At 29.2% G+C, this 20,979-nt stretch overlaps 1 protein-coding gene across 6 annotated transcripts; it reads left to right on the top strand.

Moving 5' to 3' along the window:
- Nucleotides 1–521: 521 nt before the first annotated feature.
- LOC140669988 (tolloid-like protein 1) lies at nucleotides 522–20,761 on the top strand. 6 transcript variants are annotated; one of them, XR_012047448.1, is made up of 18 exons: nucleotides 1,028–1,446; nucleotides 5,299–5,359; nucleotides 5,492–5,590; nucleotides 6,842–6,931; nucleotides 7,053–7,230; nucleotides 7,643–7,669; nucleotides 9,002–9,213; nucleotides 9,330–9,537; nucleotides 9,903–10,111; nucleotides 10,188–10,413; nucleotides 10,495–10,680; nucleotides 11,043–11,288; nucleotides 11,358–11,578; nucleotides 11,758–11,940; nucleotides 12,918–13,047; nucleotides 13,128–13,312; nucleotides 16,555–16,701; nucleotides 19,655–19,795. XR_012047448.1 is itself a non-coding variant. In XM_072900273.1 (17 exons), the coding sequence occupies exons 3-17, from the start codon at nucleotides 5,500–5,502 to the stop codon at nucleotides 19,984–19,986; spliced, it is 2,724 nt and encodes a 907-aa protein (XP_072756374.1). In that variant the 5' UTR covers nucleotides 522–737; nucleotides 5,299–5,359; nucleotides 5,492–5,499; the 3' UTR covers nucleotides 19,987–20,761. The 6 variants fall into 6 exon arrangements, 4 of the variants coding, with proteins under 4 accessions (XP_072756374.1, XP_072756373.1, XP_072756376.1 ...); XM_072900273.1 differs by lacking the exons at nucleotides 1,028–1,446; nucleotides 16,555–16,701 and adding an exon at nucleotides 522–737 and having other exon boundaries at nucleotides 19,655–20,761; XM_072900272.1 differs by lacking the exon at nucleotides 16,555–16,701 and having other exon boundaries at nucleotides 1,025–1,446; nucleotides 19,655–20,761.
- Nucleotides 20,762–20,979: the final 218 nt, after the last annotated feature.

Raw genomic sequence — 20,979 nt, 5'->3', positions numbered from 1 at the left:
CCATAGAGTATAGAGATATTATATATAGAGAGTACGGGAGGGGACCGAGAACGTGATAGCGAAATAGAAAGAGAACGCTGCATATAGACCCCTGCTGTCCTTGTCTATCGCGCATGCGCGTTATAAAAATATTACTCTTGTTATTTTGTGAGCAAAGGAGAGGGGCACTTGTATCAGTTTGCGCATGCGCGATAGACAAGGACAGCAAGAGCCCATATGCAGCGTTCTCCTTCTATTTCGCGTCCACTCACGGGCTAGCATCTAGCATAGCACTCCCATACTCTATATATAATATCTCTATGGCCTATGCGCATACAGGATTTCAAAAGTGAGCCAATCGCTCGGACAATGATTAAATAGACTCAAAAACAAGAAAAATTATTATGAAATAGATCCGGAAATAAATTGTTTTCGAGGATAAATATTTGTATGTTGAAATTTCAAATTGTTTTGCTTTCAAATATTTTACGCAATTTATATGTTTATTCTACCCACCAAGAAAATGGCTGCCCTTGCATCACCTTTAGCTGTTAACTGTTAGCTGTGAGGGGGAGGATCTAGTATAATAACGTACACATAGAAGTCTGTTTCCTTTTGTGAGTTGCACATATTATTATTAAAAGTCCGTAGTATCATTTTGCTTCTCTCTGCCTGTGATTCTGTGTAATGATACGGATGTTCGAAGGATGCTACAGCAAATTCCATTCTAGTGAAGACAAGAAACAGCAGCGACAAAGGTGAAAAATTGATTTTCAAGAGAGTGATGGTGGGGAATAGGGTGCCTGCATATTTTGGTTTGACAGATACCGACATTCGATAAATGCGCGCGTGACATTACGAAAATTTTAATTTCTAGTGAAAACGTAAAAGTCGGTACCAAAAAAAAAAAGGGTAAATAAATAATACTATACATAGAAAAGCAAAAAATATTAGGATGTTTCTTGATGGCTAAGTAAAAATATATATACTTGCGTGCGGCGTGTGCGTGTGCGCGCGCGCGCGCGCGCGCATGTGCGTGTCTAGTAGCAAAATCTGATTCCATGAATTTATCGAGCTTAATTATTTGAATCCTAATTTTCTAGAGCAGCAAACTATATCTGCAGCGATAAATTATTGCCGTTGAGGTTTTTGCGTCATGGTAGTATAATGCTTAATGATGTGCGCAATAACCTTTTTCGAAAATGATGGCGGCGCATCTTTATCGCGGCGCCGCCCGACCTCCCGACGCGTCGTCGCAATATCGTCTCATTCGATATGCAGACAGACTCGCATTCACCACCGCGTGATATAGCCACTGAATTACTGCGTCCTGCGCACGTTCCGTCATTCGTCGCTCTCTTGTAACCAGTAGGCGTGTCAGAGATTGTGACGACTCGTGTGTAGGGTGTAAATAGTGCGCGTAAGGGTGGAATATCGCGCCCCTTAGAAGAGACGCCTTGCGACAAGGTGAGTTTCATTCTAAAACGGAAGAAAGCTTTGCGCGAAAAAAAAGCTTCGAGCGAGAGCTGCTTCTTGAGAATAGGTCAAAGCTGCGCTCTCGCAGTGAACGTGTCGATCATTAGAAGTGTGGAGAGAGAAAGAAAGAGGGAGGAAAAGAGAGAGAAAATACAGGGGTAACTGTGAATTCGTCGAGTTTGAATATATTTAGTTTTTCTGCAAATTTTAATAAGTTTATATATATATATATATATATATATATATATTGTGAATTTGAAACACATACATATCAGAATGCAGAGTTTTATTTCTTATCATTTTGTTATTTAAGGATAATGTGTGTGTAAATCTTTATAATTTTGTTTTTACATCATTGAGAGAAAGAGAAACAGAGAATATTTTTCAGTTTATATTCTTTTTGAAATATTTGACACTGACGCGATTGAATTATAGGTATTGCAGATGAAATATCGAGAAAATTTTTTTCGGGATAAAATTTATATTGAATCTTTAATATCTCTTTTTTATTTTTCTATTTTTTTAATTACTATGTTACAATAAGTAGATAGCATTTACAATAAAAGTGTGTGATTGTTTTACTCACATAATTTATACATTTATATTTATATTTAGGTGTGTCAAAAATTTCTGTGAATGATTAAGATTAATCCTGAAATGAAATATGTAGATATTATATTAAAGCCTTTAATTAATTTGTTAATATAGAAAAAGCCATTGTTTAATTATTATTAAAAATAAATTCAATAATTAGATTTATTTTAAATATATGAATCATGAGATTCATGTTACGTAAAACGTGATCAATAAACTTATGGTGTTAACGAATTGGATCTCCGGTGGTGAAAGTGCAATATTAGTACGATTTTTTATCACTTGCGGAAAAATCTTGCGGAAAGACCGTTTGTTATAATGATATAATACTGATAGGTAATCAATTGTCTTAGTATTAATATATAATTATGTAGTGAATTTGACACATTTAATGATTTTTGAACTTTGGTCTTCCAATCTTAATTTTCGAATAAATTGTGAATATTTTCTATTTTGTTTTAACTCATTTTCTCAATTACAGAGTTTCTTTTATTTTTCTCTTTGTTTCGAAAATACTGCATTTCTTATTTATTTTGCGTAGAATACATAATTATTCATAATTAATTAGAAATTTGAGGTCATGTATTTTTTCAGTGTTTTTTATTTTTTATGTATTTACATATCTAAATTATATTTTTATAATTAAAACGAATTGTTCTATTGCATTTTTGACATCTTGTGGATACCAAGAATTACAAGTATATTCGCGTCAATCTATCTATCAAAATTATTATTTAATAAAAAAGTCTATTTTTATGTGAAATTCAATAACCGTAAATTACGTGATATCATTATTCATTTAACGAAGAGAGAGTTTAAAGAGGATAATTATAATGTAGCTCTATATAGAGTACTTATTGAGTTAAAAAAATAATTTTTTAAAGTGATTTTTATTGTGTAAATCATTGTTAATATAATATTTTATGTAATTTATTATTAACAAATGATTTTTACATAGCAATAAATAATAATGGCCTAACGATTATCTTAAAATTTAGAATGTTATACATTTACAAAATGCATTTAATCTTGATTATTTAAGAATCTTTATTGGAAATTCGATTATTTTATTGGACATTTGTATCATGCAAGTTGCATGATCTATTAAAGAATGCTTGCGTTTAATATAGAGGTGCCGCTATTGACCATCTTGCTATCCTTTTCCAAGCACATGGGTGCGGTTCTGATCCTATCTGTTCTACTTTTTGGCGATATTGTCGTTCTACATATATATTGCCTCTATCAATTCTTTTTTATTGCTGAAACTTAAAAAAAACAAGAGAGATAAGTGTTATCTGATTTTTGCAGCTCGATAAAAAAAAAAAGTCTTAAATAAGTATTAATATAACAAACTTCTTATTTATCAATCTGAAGTTAACGAAATGAGAAACAACTTGTGAATTAATATTTTAAATCATTTAAATTATTATTTAAAATTTATTATTAAAAAAAGGTTTATGATTTAAAAAATAAATACAGATAAAAATAATACAGACATTAATAGACAGAAATAAATAAATTTTTTGTTAATATATCTAAATATATACATATTGAAGATAAACAATCTAATAGAGATTATACAAATAAAATAATTAAATAAAATAATATTTAAAATATTTTAATATATTTTTTCGCTAAAAAAAGAAAATTTTAAATGAATATAATTTGTAGGCATAATATAGTTATTAGTTATTATTAGTTATTATTAGCTTTGATACAAATGCGCTGTAAACGAGAGATATTCATTGATTTTATTGCAGAGTTTGTCTGTCTGCAGTGTTGGATTGCATTGTTAATCATTGTACTGGATGTATTATCTGTCATTTTCTTTGTCACTATCTATCATCTATCACTATCTATTTATAAATTGATCAAAACTACTTGCTCGCATGTATTATAAGTCACCCCCAAATATACTGCCTAGAGACATAATTAAATTTGCCAAGACTCGCCATAAGCTCGATCTTGTTTCGTCTAAATCCTATCCTACAAGAGAGAAACAATGTACATGAAAGAGAAAGAATACGCGAGAGAGAAAGAAATATATTCTTTCACTATTGCAATCTAACTTATATGAATAGACGAAAAATTGCGTATCAATCAAAAGTGACCCCTTTGTTGCTTAGTTTGGCTAATCTCTTATTAGGGTCTCTAATATAGTTATGTCAAAAATATTAAGCTTTAATTTCTTATTTCTTATTATATAAATAATAAGAAATGAGAAAAAAGTACTAAAAAAGTATTGAAAAAATAAAAAAAATTTTTTTAAATATCGATAGCACGTTCAAGCTAAAATTTCAAGCTTTAAAAATGCTTTTTTTTTAACTTTCTTTTACGATGATTTTTCACCGAGTATCGACAACTCTGAAAAATACTTGTTTAGCTTCAGAGTTATGTAACTCGGCCAAAAATAATCGTGGGAAGGTTATAAAAAAAGAATTTTGTAAATAAAATATTATAGTTTATAGAATTTGACTTAAATTTTTCGGGAGAAATTTTTTATAAGCTGCAGAGTGTCAAAAATACAAAAATTATTAAGCACTCTATGTATTAACATATTTCTACGAAATAATAAATTAATTTTTATTTCAATGATTTCTAGATTAATTTCTGAATTAATTTATTAATAAATGAAAGTGTCAACAGATTTTTATTGCATTTTTACCTATAACCTATATTAAAAAACAAAAAATATAAGTGCCTAATAATTTTTAATAATACTTTGACATTCTGCAGCTCGATAAAAAAATTTCTTTCGAAAAATTTCAGTCAAGTTACATAAATTATAATTTTTACCTACAAAATGCTTATATATGTATATATATATATATTTTTTTTTTATATATTTAGTTATTAATATGTATAACGTAACATCTTGTTTGCGCAGAATCTTGAAAATTATAATCGATTAAGTTGATGATTATACATATAAAGCCACTATAAAAAGTAGTGACTTTAGTGTTCTTTTTTTTGATATAATATACGCTACATTATTTAAAATTTAAAAGTATGATAAAATACAATACAGTGATATCATCGATCGATTAAACAAATTGTGTATTTTACATTTTTTTAAATAATGATATTTAATATATCGTATTTATTTACATAAAACTTGATTTGAAAAAACCTGTTTTTTTTTTAAATCATATTCATTCTTTGTGTTATGTGTGTACAATAATTATCATTTAAAAAAATATTTGTCAATTATATAATTGCAATAATTAAAATAATGATCGTGTATTGCAGATGATCTTCTGGATCAGATTTCTTCGCTTTTCCTGTGCCCGAGATAGATACTAACGATATGGTAAACATATCTGATAAAATATTACATGTTATTACTTATATTAATATTCGTTTAAGAATTATATAATATAAATCCGTAATAATACAAGTATATAATGAAATGATTGAAAGATACATAAACGATTATTCTCAGGGTACAGTATGGCTTCAGCACTTTGGCATGCCTCTGGGAATAATTTTCTTTCGTCAGTCTTCGTGTTACTCTTACTGTTCTATCCACAAAACTCCACAGGTCAGTAAGAACACACACCTAGCATAATAAGAAAGATATTTTAGCATTGCTTTAATGTTTCACAAAAGTTGACACAATATATAAAGTAGTTGGCGGTGTCGACTTCTTTTCAAAACAGAGAATTTTAACCCTCCGTCAGCTGACAATGAGTGATGAGTCTTTTAAAATTCAGTCAATTTTTTTGTTTGTAAATTTTTGAAACAACTAATACATGGCGTGCTTCGATGTTTCCTCTTAAAAAAAACTTGTTGGTACTGAAATTACGTATGTATTGTACATATGCATAAAGTTTATGTGCAATTGTTTGTTTGGTAGTAAGAATAATTCAAAATCACGTCTGACATGAGTCTTTAATGATTCAGGTTGTAGACTATATAAGTATTTCTGAAAATTAAAAATTTGGATTTTTTTCGTGTTTTACATTCTGTTGACGCTAATTTTAAAACGAGACACAGACCCTAAACTATATAAAATTACTTAACAAGTATATGAGAATTTTTTTAGATTTTATATATCGTCGAACAGTGTAAAAACATCTGGACTTTTAAAAGATTCAGGATTTAAAAATCAAACAGATAGTATTAAATTACACATTGTAGACGGAGGATTAATTACAAGATTTCTGACACATATGCAATTCTGTAACGTTCTACCAGTATTATAAGATACTTGATACTTTCAACTTGAGAAATTAAAAAAATTCTCTTTATATAAGAATTAAAAATTATAATTTAAAATTATGAAATTTTATATATTCAGTAATTTTTAACGGCGAATATTTTAACTTTGGTTTCTTAATTTTGTTAACTTTAAAATATATTACCAAATAATAACATAAGTGTATTATACAAAATATTAATATTTGTAGTATTAATATTTATTAACTAATATTTCTAATATTTACATTCATTATCAGTAAATACTAGTTATTTTGTTTTTAAAATTGTTCAATTTGACTTATTTTTATCGATGCAATTACATTGTTTTAAATATGAAATTTAAAGTAATTATTTTTGTAGTGTGTGTTTAATCTAAAAGCAGATTATTAATGCGTATAAAATTGGAAAATATGAAAAATATTTACTTTTGCGTATACATGTTATATTGTTAATATATAGCATACATGTTATATTGTTATCGATTTGATATCACGTAATTATTGTCACGATTATAATATGGTGTGGTGTGTTCCCGGTGGTGGTGGATATTGTCGCGGGATACTTTGTATCGTCACACCATCCCTCAATTCAGCTCGCGAGGTAATTGACGCATCACTGCCACAACAAGACTATGTTGCATCACTACCACCTCCGGGAGGTGCCACCACTGCCAGAACACCAAGTACGTCGGTTTTTTTAGTATCTTCTTTACTGCTCGTTAGAGATCGTAGAAAATTATGCCGACTTTCTTCAAGCTTAATCATTCGCTCAAACATAAATCGTGATTTTATCTCATTTTATAGAGTGCGATCAAAAATTTGTAAGCACTCCTGACGGGCCATTGAATGGGACCTTTTATGCACCAACACTTATCAACCCTGAATGTGATCCACGGCAGTGCGTTTACACATTCCTTGCGGGACCGCGTCAGCGTGTCGAATTAATTTTCACCTCGTTTGGCCTCCGAGGAAAACCACCTGAGTAAGTTTCCACTATTTAGCCGCGTTTCAATTTGCGATTATTCCTTTTTCAATCTAATGTATTTGAGACTCGTAACTTGCTTATTATTGTCATTTACGGACTGATAATATTGCTTGCTATTTTTTTTTAATCAACAATTGATGCCGACGCATCGAGTCGATTCTTACAATATTCCTCATTACTTTTCGAAATAAAAATTTTAATACTTATTGTGTATAAAACTAGTATGTTATAAAAAATATTCAAAATTACATTTATTTATTTTCTTCCTTTATTGTAGATTTAATCACATTAACTTCTCAGAAGTAAAGCGAAATTGATGCTTTAATGAGTTATGTATTTAAATAACAATCTATGCATACAACTCTCTTAATTATGTATTGTTTACATGCACACTTTTCTCGATGTGTAGTGGATCCGCTGTGGGAGAATTACCCGCGTAAGTATTAGTAAATTTATAATAAATTACACTAGATTAAAATCCATGTAGAGTACTGTACGATTTTCCTGGATTATGTGTGATTATATGTGCCCAATAAATTATTAGAAATGTAAAATGCTACATATACATAGCATACATAAAGCATTTCTATACTGAGAAAAAGAACACCTTAATACAAAAAAATTACTGTATTAAAAAAACTAGTCGGTAGGTCATAATAGCTTATTTATTTATATTAAAAACTTGAAGTTTATTTAATTCAGAAAAATATTTAATTATATTAACAAATTGTTGAAGTATTATAAAACAAAGATAAACTTTCTCTAAAAAAAGAAATGTATATATATCTTTTTTTGTACACAATATCCGAGACTAATCGGATTTCGATCGATTTTTATAAATAACACAATCTGAATATTGGTGCAATTTTTTAAAACAATAATCAGTACTCTCTCTCTCTCTCTCTCTCTCTCTCTCTCAAACAATTTTATTACCTATTTAGTAAACTTTAATATGTGTTTTTATACTCATTCAATTTCTACATTTATTTCTATAACTCTATTTCTGACAATGAAATGACGTAAAATCTCTGATTTTTATACTGTACACAACATTTTTACGTGTTTCATCAAAAGAATTCCTAAACTGTCATTGAACGAGGATCACAGATTTCTGCTTCATCAACCATAAGACGCAATTATTTTCGTCCTATGACAGTTTTTTTATGACACGTGAAAATATTGTGTACTGTATGAAAATAAAGTATCTTTTTTTTTTTTATGTACAAAAAGCACATATGTAGGAGGAGAAGGGCACTTGTTTAATGTACATATTTATTTAAAAACTGTCAGAGATAGAGTTATAGAAATAAATGTAGAAATTGAATGAGTGTAAAAACACATATTAAAGTTTACTAAATAGGTAATAAAATTGTTTGAGAGAGAGAGAGAGAGAGAGAGAGAGAGAGAGAGAGAGAGAGAGAGAGAGAGAGAGAGAGAGAGAGAGAGAGAGTACTGATTATTATTTTAAAAAATTACACCAATATTCAGATTGTGTTTTTTATAAAATTTGTTTTTTGTTACGTAGAATAAATGACTACGTTTATAAAAAAAAGATGTAATTATGTAGATTTTGTTAAAAAAAAAAAAAACTTTTTCTCTCTCAGTAAGCAATAATAAACTACTTCGTATGCGATTTAGATACGATATGAAAAAATAATAATATGAAAAATTTATCCATTTTTTACTGACAAATAAATTTATGCAGAAGTAACAGGAAGAAAAAGCAATAAGTCATATATAAAAGTTATGCAAAATCCTTTTTTTTCAGCTGTATTCATGAGTATATGGACATATATTCCGAGGTACGATCGGAGAACACGACTAAGCTGATAGAAACGCCATTCGGTGGACGGTTTTGCGGACCGATTCCACCTCGTAGACGGGTCTCTCTTTATCAGGGAATTGCTCTTAGTTTCTTTACCGATAAGAATGTCACTCTTCCGCATGTTTTTAGCGGCATTTACAGATTTATCAATGCTTGTAAGTTTTATCCATATTAATTTTAAAGCGTCTCATTAATGACACGCTCTTATTATATGTATATCAAATATTTAAAAAAGCTATAAGTTTATTGATAATTAATGTAACATTTGCAGCTGAGTATGAGGTAGGAACTCCAGCGCCAAATACACCATGCTCTTTTACGATACACGCGGAAGCTAAACGTACCGGAAATATACTATCTCCTACTTATCCTGGCACTTACCCGAAAAATCTTACTTGTAACTATCAGTTTATCGGGAAGCGTGGACAACGTGTGCGATTGGAATTTCGCGACTTTGATTTATATTTTGGTGGGCCACAGTACGTATCTGCAAGACCGAATTATTTCTTCAGATTTTTTAAATTTGTATAGTTTGTAATATTGTAAATATTAATAATAATAATATAGATGAACTAAGAAATTAACTTTCTTAAAAATAAAGAGAAAAACATTAATATTTTGATAATGTGGAAATACTGAAGGCTGAAGAAAATATATTTTTGTAGAATAAATCTTTATTTTTTTTTAAATTTATTTTACGTTCATTTTTCTGTAGAAATTATATATATATATATATATATATATATATATTTTACATCATTATAAAATTATCAATTTTTATTATTGTTAATATTTTTGATGAAAGTTTAATTTAATTAGAAAAGTTGAAATTGTTTCCATATAGTTGCCCATTGGATTACGTAAAAGTGTACGATGGTCTCGACAATTCGTCTGCCGTTATTGGCACGTATTGCGGTCAGCAACGAAATTTAGTACTGTACTCTTCAGAGAATAGTTTGTTCGTGCTCTTTGTCACATTGAAGCGCACAGCAAATACTCAAAATCGAGGTTTCAAAGGCATCTTTGAGTTCTCGGAAAGTTTTGTCAGTTTGGGTAAGATGATTGATACACTGCTTATCGAAATGCGTATCTTGTTTTAATGCTATTTATCATTCTCTTTATTACATAGATTTCATAACGGAATATCACGGCGAGCATATCCGAGGATCTGAGTGCGACCAGAAAATCCTCAGTAAGAAGGAAACATCAGGATATGTAGTTAGTCCAAATTTTCCATATCCTTATATACCCAAAGTCGTCTGTCGTTATTTTATCTATGGGATGCAGGATTCGCAGCACTTGGAACGCGTACGATTGGAATTTTCTATATTTACGATACAGATGGCTAAAGGAGAGTAAGTGCGTGCACAAAACATGCCAAAACAATGATATGTAAATGGAACCGTTTGTGTACTGTGTTCTTCGGACTTGTTTAGAACGGCATGCACCGACGGTTACCTAAAATTATATCTGAAGGGTCAAGAAGCGACAGATTCTTACGACAAATTCGATTACGAGATGTGTGGTAACAGGAGCAACCCGAGCCACGTGGTTAGTGATGGACCAAGACTTGTAATGGTGTTCAGTAGCGGAGAATTGCAGGCGCAAGGTTTCAAGGCTAAGTGAGTACAAGTGTAGATATAATATCATTAATATATAGTACGCAAAGTAAAATGGATCAAAAAGTCAAGTGTTTTTACTACTTTTATTTACAAGTTGAACATTGCAAAGTGCATTTTCAATTTTCTTAAAGACTATATTAAAAAGTTGTTATTAGATATTAGCTTATATTTTTAACGCAATAAGTCCAATTTTTGTGTACAAGAGGCAAATGAAAGTCGTAATAAAACATGAAACTTTATGTTTTGATTTGTCTTAGTATTTAAACAAAAATACTAGAATAGAAAAAAACAAGTAGTAAATAGTAAATAAGATTTTTTTCACATAAGAATATTTTCATTGATAATCGTTACATCGCCGACAGGTACACCTTCGAAACGGAATACAAGATACCGGGCACTGCGGCGCCCGATGGTAGCTGTACTTTCTCTTATCACAGTGTGTCTCGCAAACGTGGTGAATTTAATTCTCCACGGTATCCCAGTAATTATCCAAGTGATACAAATTGTACGTATTTTTTCATGGCAACACCAAACGAGCAGATTACTTTGATCTTTGATCACTTTAAGGTTCGTACGAGAAATGTCAATGTGACGGTCGGGCATTACGGGTGAGTGAATTATGTTGTTAGCGTGTACCGAATCAGATAAATATACTGTCTTTGATATTTTTTTTATAGACATGAATTATGTCAGGAAGATTGGCTTGAAATTTACAACATGTATCGGGACGAAACAGAGAAATTGATAGGAAGGTATTGTGGTGCAACTGCCCCGGGTCCGATAGAATCGAATCTCGGTGCTCTTGGCTTGAAAGTGATTTTGCATTCCGACTCCGAGCTTGTTTACAGCGGCTTTAAAGCGCGTTACACTTTCGAGGTCGCTAAACCTATTTTCGGAGGTACGAATGCACTTTGTTGTCTTTTAGTTGAAAGGCAGATAACTAAAAAAATTATTATTTTAATCTCTCATCCTCAATGTATGTAAATTTTTATTTATCGACAATTTGGACAACTAGAAATTTAATTTTGGAAAATTCGTCATTCATAGTATTAATTTTATTGAATTGTTATGCCGTAGATTGTGGATCAAATATTAGTAGCTTAAATTATGGTATAATAACCAGTCCGAATTTTCCCAATAAGTATGACGGTCCGGCGAGAAATCTAGCTAGTAAAACTTGTAACTGGTTCATAAGAGTTCGACCAAATCATCAGATACTCTTGAACTTTGAGATCTTCTCTGTGGAAGGCGATCAATTAGGTAATATGTAATTATTATTATTATTATTATATTATGATCAGTTAATAAAGTTAATTGGATAATTATTTTTTTCTATTATTTTAAAGAAATACATCGAAATTGATATACTATTATGTTTTTGTGGAATCTAGTCTCTAGAGAGTTAAAAACTTAAATAATAATTTACGAGGCTCTTAAATGAAACTAATAACATCAAGGAGAAAGATAATATGAGCCAGCGTAGAGGTATATATATATATATGAATAGATGTATTTTTTTATTAAAAAAAACTTGAGCTTTTATTTGCGTTCTTACATGTTGTGCTGACTGCCATTGTGATTTTCTTCTTCACGTTAAAAGTTTAAAATAAAAATTTAGGTCCCATACAAATTGTTCCCTATTACATTATATATTATAGTTTTGCTAATAGTATTATAATTTTCTTAAGTATTTTTTTCAAATAGATAAAATTGAAGTCTGAGAAATTTATTACCAAAACTGGTATACTTATTGAAAATAATAGAAATATAATAAATATATAAAAAAGAAAAATGCAACATATCGAAAATTATATAAATTAATGAAAGAAGAATACAATTACTTATTATTAAATTATATATTATTTTTACATTTAATATTTTTATATTTAAATAATTAAATTTCTTTATTTATATTTTATCTTATTTTTACGAAAATAAATATTTATGAAAACATTATTTTTTAATATTTAAATTTTTAATACGACATTTCTTTTTACAATACATACATATATTATATGTATATTTTTAAATCTCTCTCTCTCTCTCTCTCTCTCTCTCTCTCTCTCTCTCTCTCTCTCTCTCTCTCTCTCTCTCTCTCACACTCACCCCCTCCCTTCCTCCCTCCACCCTTTCTTTTTCCTCTCATTTTGTTCTATTACAATTTATACATGTATTTATTTTTATATTTACTTACATTGTATTAGAAACTGTTAATTTACTGATAATTATTGTCATAGTACGAGGTTGTCCCGCAGCCGTTTTACGTATGTGGTATTCGTTGACGACCACTCCACGCGAATTCTGTGGCGTTAAAACTCCTGACACAGAATGGAGTTTTATTTCGGAAGATAATAATATGCGGCTCAGGTTGGTTATTGAATCTTCTTAAATGAGTAAGAAGATTTTGAAAGATATTTTTTAATACATTTTTGCATTATGTTATATAGTTTTATATCAGCCGATAAAGCAGTGGGACAACAAGGCTTTCGAGCGGTGTGGACTGAAGTGAGCATGAATACAGATTGTCAAGATCAATTTCTCTGCAGCAAAAGTAAATATTGCATCGCTGAATCGCTACGATGCAATAACATTGATAATTGTGGGCCGGACGATACGTCGGATGAAGAGAATTGTAAGTTTCGCTAACGTTAGAACACAACGTGTGTTAACAGAAGCAAGCATTTCGAAAAGCGGTGTGAGTCAATGTTTTACTTTGCTTCCATTACGACTTATATTATCTTTCTTTCATTTTCTTTCTATACGTGAACTATACTCTACTAATATTCAGTGTAATCTCCTCTGGACTGTTCAATAGACATATTCTACAAAGATTTCCAAGTGTATTGTCTTTGTGTATAGTAACACCTTTTCAGGTCGATCCTTTATCAGTATTGTTAGTTTGTTATTTGTTTATATATCACAAAGCAAAAATAAGGGCACTAAATTTTATTGATAATCACCATAAATAATGAAACATATAACTCGGATTACTAAAATAAAATAAAGTGTATTCCTCTTCCTCCCTCTTGAGTCCTATTCTCTTCACTTTCTTTCATCCTTTTCTTTCCACTCTTACTTTTGCACGTTCACTCTATTCTTCCCTTTTCTCTTATCGTCTCTTTGCTTCTTAACTCCTCTTTATTTTCTCTTATTTATTCTGCCTCTTTCCATATTTCTCTTCGTTTACCTTCGTTCTATATTCTTTCTTTCTTTCCTTTCTTTTATCCTTTTTTCCTCTCCTACCCTTTTTGCCTTTTTTCCTTTTTTTTCTCCTCTATCCTCTCTCTTTTTCTCTCTTTCATTCTCTCTTTTTTCGCCTATTTTCTCTTCTTCACTTCCTTATTCTCTTTTCTCCGCCATTATTTTCTTTTTTTCCTTTATTTCACCTTTTCTCTTTCTCCTTTTTAACCCTTGTTTTTTCCCTTTCCTTTCTTATCTCACTCTCTCCTCCTTTTTTCTCTATAATATTTAAAATAAATAAATAAATAAATATATATATATAAATATATATATATATTTATATATATATATATATATATATATATTTATATATGTATGTATGTATGTATGTGTTTGTGTGTGTTTGTGTGTGTGTGCGTGCGTGTGTGATAACGTAAAACAAACAATTTAACATTTTCTTTTTTTATTAATAACAAAAATATAATATATAAATATATAGAACATATTATAATAGTATGCAAATATTTTTAAATTTTAAAGAATTTCAAAAAATTAAAAATAAATTAATAGAAAATTTGTAATCAGAATCTCCCAAAATGTCCGCACTTTTTTTGAGGACGGATTCTTTAAAATATTCTAGGATATAAATGTCCTAATATGAAAATGTCGAGGCTCTAGTTTTTAAATTATTAGGTAGTTTACGATTTACAGAGAACTGACATTTTGCCGCTCAAGTATAGTGACATAAGTAGTATAAAAGTGTTAGGACAAACTAGTTTTTTTTTTTAACAACGTTGAGATAACATACAAATTACACGTTATATAATACAAATTAAAACTTATTTGTATATATATATATGCATTATTCATACGCATAAACATGTCAGAACATTATTACAAAATCTCAATTCGGCGATTCATGTATAAACTGTCAAAATAAATTTATTTTTATGTTTATTTGTTTCGTATGATGAAAATTTTTTATGATAATATTGATAAATAATCTATTATTTGTCTTGACATAAAAAAGTTTGATTATATGTTGATAACGTAAAACGGAAACATCTAATATTTAAAAGGCTAAAAAGTTTAAAACCTAAAAGAGTTTTTAAATAATTTATTGCTTTTAAACTTATATTTTAATTATATGTAACAACTGTGTATATCGATATATATATTGTCTCTAGTCTCTATGAATTTTGAAGGTGTACATACAGGATGTTCGGCAAGATGTGAGACAAAAAAGGAGTGATTCTACATTATAAAATAAGATGAAAATCAAATGTAACAAAATTGCGAAAAGTTTGTTTTTTAGTTAATATATATTTAAAAGTTTGCATATAAAAACATAGCAATATGCTATGTATATAATGTTTATGCGTCAGTTTTGACAGCGATTCTATTAGTTTATGTACATCAGAGATTGACAGATTGCTATGTTTTAACATCTTTTATGCGAATTTACAAATATTTATTAGCTAAAAAGTCTCTAATTTTATTACTCTTGATTTTCTAATCTTATTTTATAATGTAGAATCACTCTTTAAATTTTGTCTTGTTTTGTCGAACCCTTTATATATTTTGATGTAATTTATCAGTGTTTGTATTTTTAATTTTTATCAGATAATTTTTATATCAATGTTTATATTTTAATTTTTTTTTGCAACGTTTCATTAAAATAATTATTTAAAAAAAATGTATGTTGATGATTTAATATAAATGCATTAGAGTTAAGTATTTGACATGTTTCCGTCTTACTTTATCAACATATTCATTTTTCAGATCGAGGAAAAATAGTTGATCGAGTTTATCACAAAAATTTTTATCATACTAGGCAAATGAACATAATAAAAAGAAATTTATCTTATCCATTGACACATGTTGAAATGTTGTAACACATCTACATTTCGATATTAAATTGATTATTTTGTGATACGTGCTTCGATATTAATTATGCGTATGTAATATAAATAGTTTAATGTACAGAAATTTCAACACTTTTTTAATAAAAAATATCTCGACGTTATTAAAGATTAAAGTTTAAAGTTTACGAAGCAACTCTGTGATTTGTAAATTTTAATCATTATTAATAATTTAAAAACTATTAATCTCGACATTTTATTTTTCGTATTAGGATTTTCGTCTTGGAATATTTCAAAGAATTTTTCTTTACATAGAAATGCGAAGGCTTCAGAATCGCTCACATTTTAATGAATTTACATGATGCTATATACATATGAATTTATATGATGCTATTTGTATGTATATATGTGTAGACATATACATACATACATACATACATACATCTAAACATAGAACGTCAAAAGTTATTTTGATTGATACTGCACGAAGCATGTGCTTTGACACTTATTTTATCAGAAGATAGATGAAATGCTTTATAAAAAAAAAAAAAAAAGGAAACATTTGCGATCTACAATTTTTTCCGATATTTTCACTTGACGTTATTTATCTCTATATCAGCAAAATACTTTTTAATTACATTTGACTTCCGCGTTTTTAAAATATATAAGAGATATTGGGACGATAAACAATTTAACATTAACATATAGTGTTTCGGAGCTAATAAGAGAACGTTGTAATTTTCTCTAGGTAAGTAGTAGTAAATGTAGACGTATGTACACAAGGTGAGAGAATGATGGGGTTGCGTGTGTGAATGATTGTATGGTGTCGCAGGTGCAGCATCAGCCCCATTGTCACCAGCACTGGCTGGGGTCTCTTCTGCCATGCTTCTTCTCTCTCTGTGCTTTGTATTCGTGGCCGTCTGAGCCCCCTTCATGAAGCTTCCAGATGATCCGGCATGTTATGATCTCCCCTTATCACGTGAGTTCACTCACAATATTGCACAATCATTTCACATTACAGCTAGTTGGAATGAGTATTACATGTCTAACTCTAATCATTCTTACTTCCACTGTATTGATGCTAATAGAAAAGAGACAGAGCTGTTCTTCGGCGATTTTTGAGCTCTAGATATGTTGAGTAGGTAATTAAAAATAAGAGATACATTTTATATATATATATATATATATATATAGACATTCTCGCACGTCAGCTATTTCTATTAAAATGAGGTACTGTATATTATAACATGTTTGAAATTTATTTCGCATTATTTATGCGATTTCAGAAAGTAATGTTATTTTTTGTTTCGATATAAATGTTAGAATTTGCAAAAATGAAAGGATGGAAATATATTGAAAAATATTACATATTTTTAAAAAATTTAAATATGCAACTATGGAATGCATAAAATATCATAAAACTTTTGTTTGAAATATTTTTTATATATCGCACAATTTTTATGATATAATTCAATTTAAAATTGAAATTGTATATATATCGAGTTAATTCCGAAAGATTGTTTTAACTCCTAAATGTACGAAATTATCTAAAAAAAAAACAACACGTATCTCTTATTTTTAACTACTATACAATATATCCAATGTCCATCAAAATCGGTAAGAGATAGTTTCAACTCTTTCTCTGTAAGTATGATAAAATAGGATGTTTTATTACATTCTTACTATTATTTAACATTTAGATATCAAAGACAAAAACTATAATTCGCAATAATTTTAAAATTTTATTTCTAAAATTGAAATACATATACAGTTAAGAAAGTATGATTAAAGAATTGAAAATTAAGTTGATTTTATATATAATATTTGAAATTATCCTAGTTATTAAACGAAAATATATCATTTTAGTCAAAAATACGAATAATATTACCCGAAATCGAAAAGTATGTCAAGAAAAAGTGCAATTCAATATATTCATCTACTGACCTCTACTGATGTTTGATTGCATGCGATTCTCTATTTCTATTTCTATTCTTATAAATTTTTTATACAACATATTTCCTCTTTGAAATGTTTATCTCTTTTCTCTCTTCTCATAGTTGTTATATTTTTCAATTTATATAAAATATAAATTAAGAAACGATCATAAAAATTTACGAATCAACTCATAATATCTCACAATAATATAAATATATAAAAAGATTAACGTTAGCGAAACAAGTTAATAAGAGGTGTGCGGTAACTGGTGCAAATAAAAAATGTCATGATTTTGTATTTCTTTCATTTTATATTGTAATTAACAATTTACTGAAGATAGTTCGAAGAAGACTGAAATCTATATAATAAACATTATTTAGATTTGAATGAAAAACCTTTATATTTGCGCTTATTATCGTGCCTCTATTAACCGGTTTCATTCATGTTAATTTTTTAATTACATATAATTGACATTTTATTGTTTATAATAATTTGGTGAGTAGTTTTTCTTAAATATATATAGCAGAATATAAATAGTAATACATATACATGAGCTATGTTATACTGGAATAAGCCAGAATTAGAAAAAGAAAGATGTTTGATTGGATCTGTCTCTTTTACATTATATCATCTGAAAAACATTTCTCATCAAATATTTAGCAATAAAAGCGATATAGCGGTACGTAGCTTCCAGAATATTTTTTTTGGTTTTATTTATGAACTTAAACAGTGAAATTGGAAATGGTTGTGAACTTTTTTTTTTCAATTCGTAAAGTACATAATATATATAAAGTCAATATTTTTGATTATGACACCATAATAATGTAAATTAATCAGCGAATTCCTGACAAAGATAACGATTCATCCAGTATTATTTTCTACGAAATTGATCATTCTTCGATCCTTGAAGGTTCACTCCAATATGTTAAGCTGAATTTTCACGAGCTGCTCGTTTGAGTGTTAAAAAGGATCATGTAAAAATAACGAATTAATTTTTAATCTTTATTTTTAATCAGTGATCCTTTTTGTGGTCGTTGAAACGCTCGTTAAAACTCAGCTTTATAGAACAGAATGATGCTGATGAATAGCGTAAGTGGGAGCGCAGTAACGCTCATCTGTCTGTCTCTCTCTCTCTCGGTGATATACTAGAAAATAATGTATGAACAAAATTGCTACAGCCCTGATTATTACAGGATTTGGAAGTGAAATGAGGACAATATTAGATTCAGAGCCTAAAATTGCGTGTTATTGTATCTATTCTAATATTCTAATTTAAATACTCGAATAATTGCTAATTTGATATGTTGTCAGATACTAATAGGACGGTCCGATAATAAACAGACAACTTGCTTGATCGTTATGCGATCTGCGAGATGTATATGTATCATGGATATGTATAATTACTAATTACATAGAAGAGTAGTAGTTGCGCAAGCGTTGTTAGATTTTTGCAAACAAAAGACGTGAATTACAATGAGATTCATGAATAAATGTTTTAAACCAAAAAGAAGTGTACGTGTAATGCAATATTTTTCAAATTCAAAGAAAACTCCAATCAGTGGATAAAAGGCAATAATGCTTGCAGTTTCTACTCCTTTTGCTACCTGGATTCTCATAGCGCTTAAATCTAATAACATTTGCGCTTGCGAAATTAATGAAGGAGATACTTTGGAAATACTTTCAGACAATTCAATAACACAGAACAATATTGCATACACTCATCCGTATTCGACTCTCTTATTGCATTCTGTTTATCTCTCATCGTCTTACGAAACGATCTTTCTTTATCATCTTCTCTCTCATTGATCCAATATATTATACTTGGATAATCACACAGATGAAATTTTCAGAAATATTAACGGGAGTATAATAATACATACGCTCACATAAATATACATATACAGACGCACATACATATATGTATATTGTTAAATTAATTATTATTTTTATATCATACGCACATAATATATATTATATGCATATAACGCGAATTGCAGGCATTGCGGCGATACCAGCAAACAATTACGCAATACCGATAGCCTATGCGGTTGGCAGCATCCTAATTATTCTGATGTTCTGTTTGGTCTGCCACCGAAAACTACGACGACGGTCACATGGCGTACCAATCGACGAGCTGCCACCGCAATGTGTAATTGATGCCATTGATCGTCATTGCTATCATCACCATGATCTGTTACACACGGATCATGCGTTGGCACGCGGCTTCAACCAATATCAATTGGACGAACAAAGTCCATTGAACGACAGCGACGATATGGAGGAACCTAAGGAAGATTGCCAAGAGACCAGCAGCCCAGACAGTGTGTAACGTCGATTGTTGCATTCTTCGCACTGTCTATCACGTGTAATCTTGTTATTGTTGCACGTTGTAAGAAATGCTGAGCAAAGCCGTGGAGAAAAAAAATCGATGTGATGTTTATCGTTATATTATACAATTTTATTGTAATAACATTGCATTGTAAATTTTTTATGTATGCGCGCGATTTGTGTATACGTGTATATATATATATATATATATATATATATATATATATATATATATATATATACACACACGTATATATATATATTCATAAGCGACGACAGTGAATATGCGATTTTGAACATTAAGTTATCGAGGATGATTGAAACTTCTTACGCCGAAATATCGAATGCATGTGTCATAAATATGTAAAAGTCTGACTTCATTTATTAATGTAGAACGACGTTGCCATGTTTTGTCATCAAACCATATTTTTAACATTTTTTTATTGAAAAAAAGAATATCGTAAAAGCACTATATGATCTTTGGATCATTATCGCGATGTTGTAACGTTTTTAGAGTAATATTTTATGTTTTACTTTTTGATGAATGAACCGACAAGCTGAACGTCTATAGAGCGTTTGCGATTCGTCTACTGAATGTAAATTGAATTTTAAATTGTAAATTAAAGCAAAACCGTAGATTGAAATCTAAGAAGTGATACCGATACTAACCAATTGAAAGTATTAGCTTCATTCCAAACATATTGAAAGATGCTTTAATCATTTTACATTTTTAATTCTGCGGTTTTTTAATCTTCTTGCAAATAAAAATTGATTAAATTATTTGATAACTGATAACTCAATATGATTGACCAAAGCTTATATGCGCGCGTGTGTATAAGATTAATTTTACTTTCTATAATTTATACATGTGATAGATTAGTTCACCCATCCACACACACACACACACACACACACATAGTATTTATAAATTAAATATAAATATATATATATATATATATATATATAAATACAAAATGTGATTTAGAACTATTGG

This window comes from Anoplolepis gracilipes, chromosome 10 (assembly GCF_047496725.1).
Source record: "Anoplolepis gracilipes chromosome 10, ASM4749672v1, whole genome shotgun sequence".
Taxonomy (NCBI): Eukaryota; Metazoa; Arthropoda; class Insecta; order Hymenoptera; family Formicidae; genus Anoplolepis; species Anoplolepis gracilipes.
Note: the sequence above shows the minus strand (reverse complement) of the source record. Positions and strands in the feature narration are given on the sequence as shown.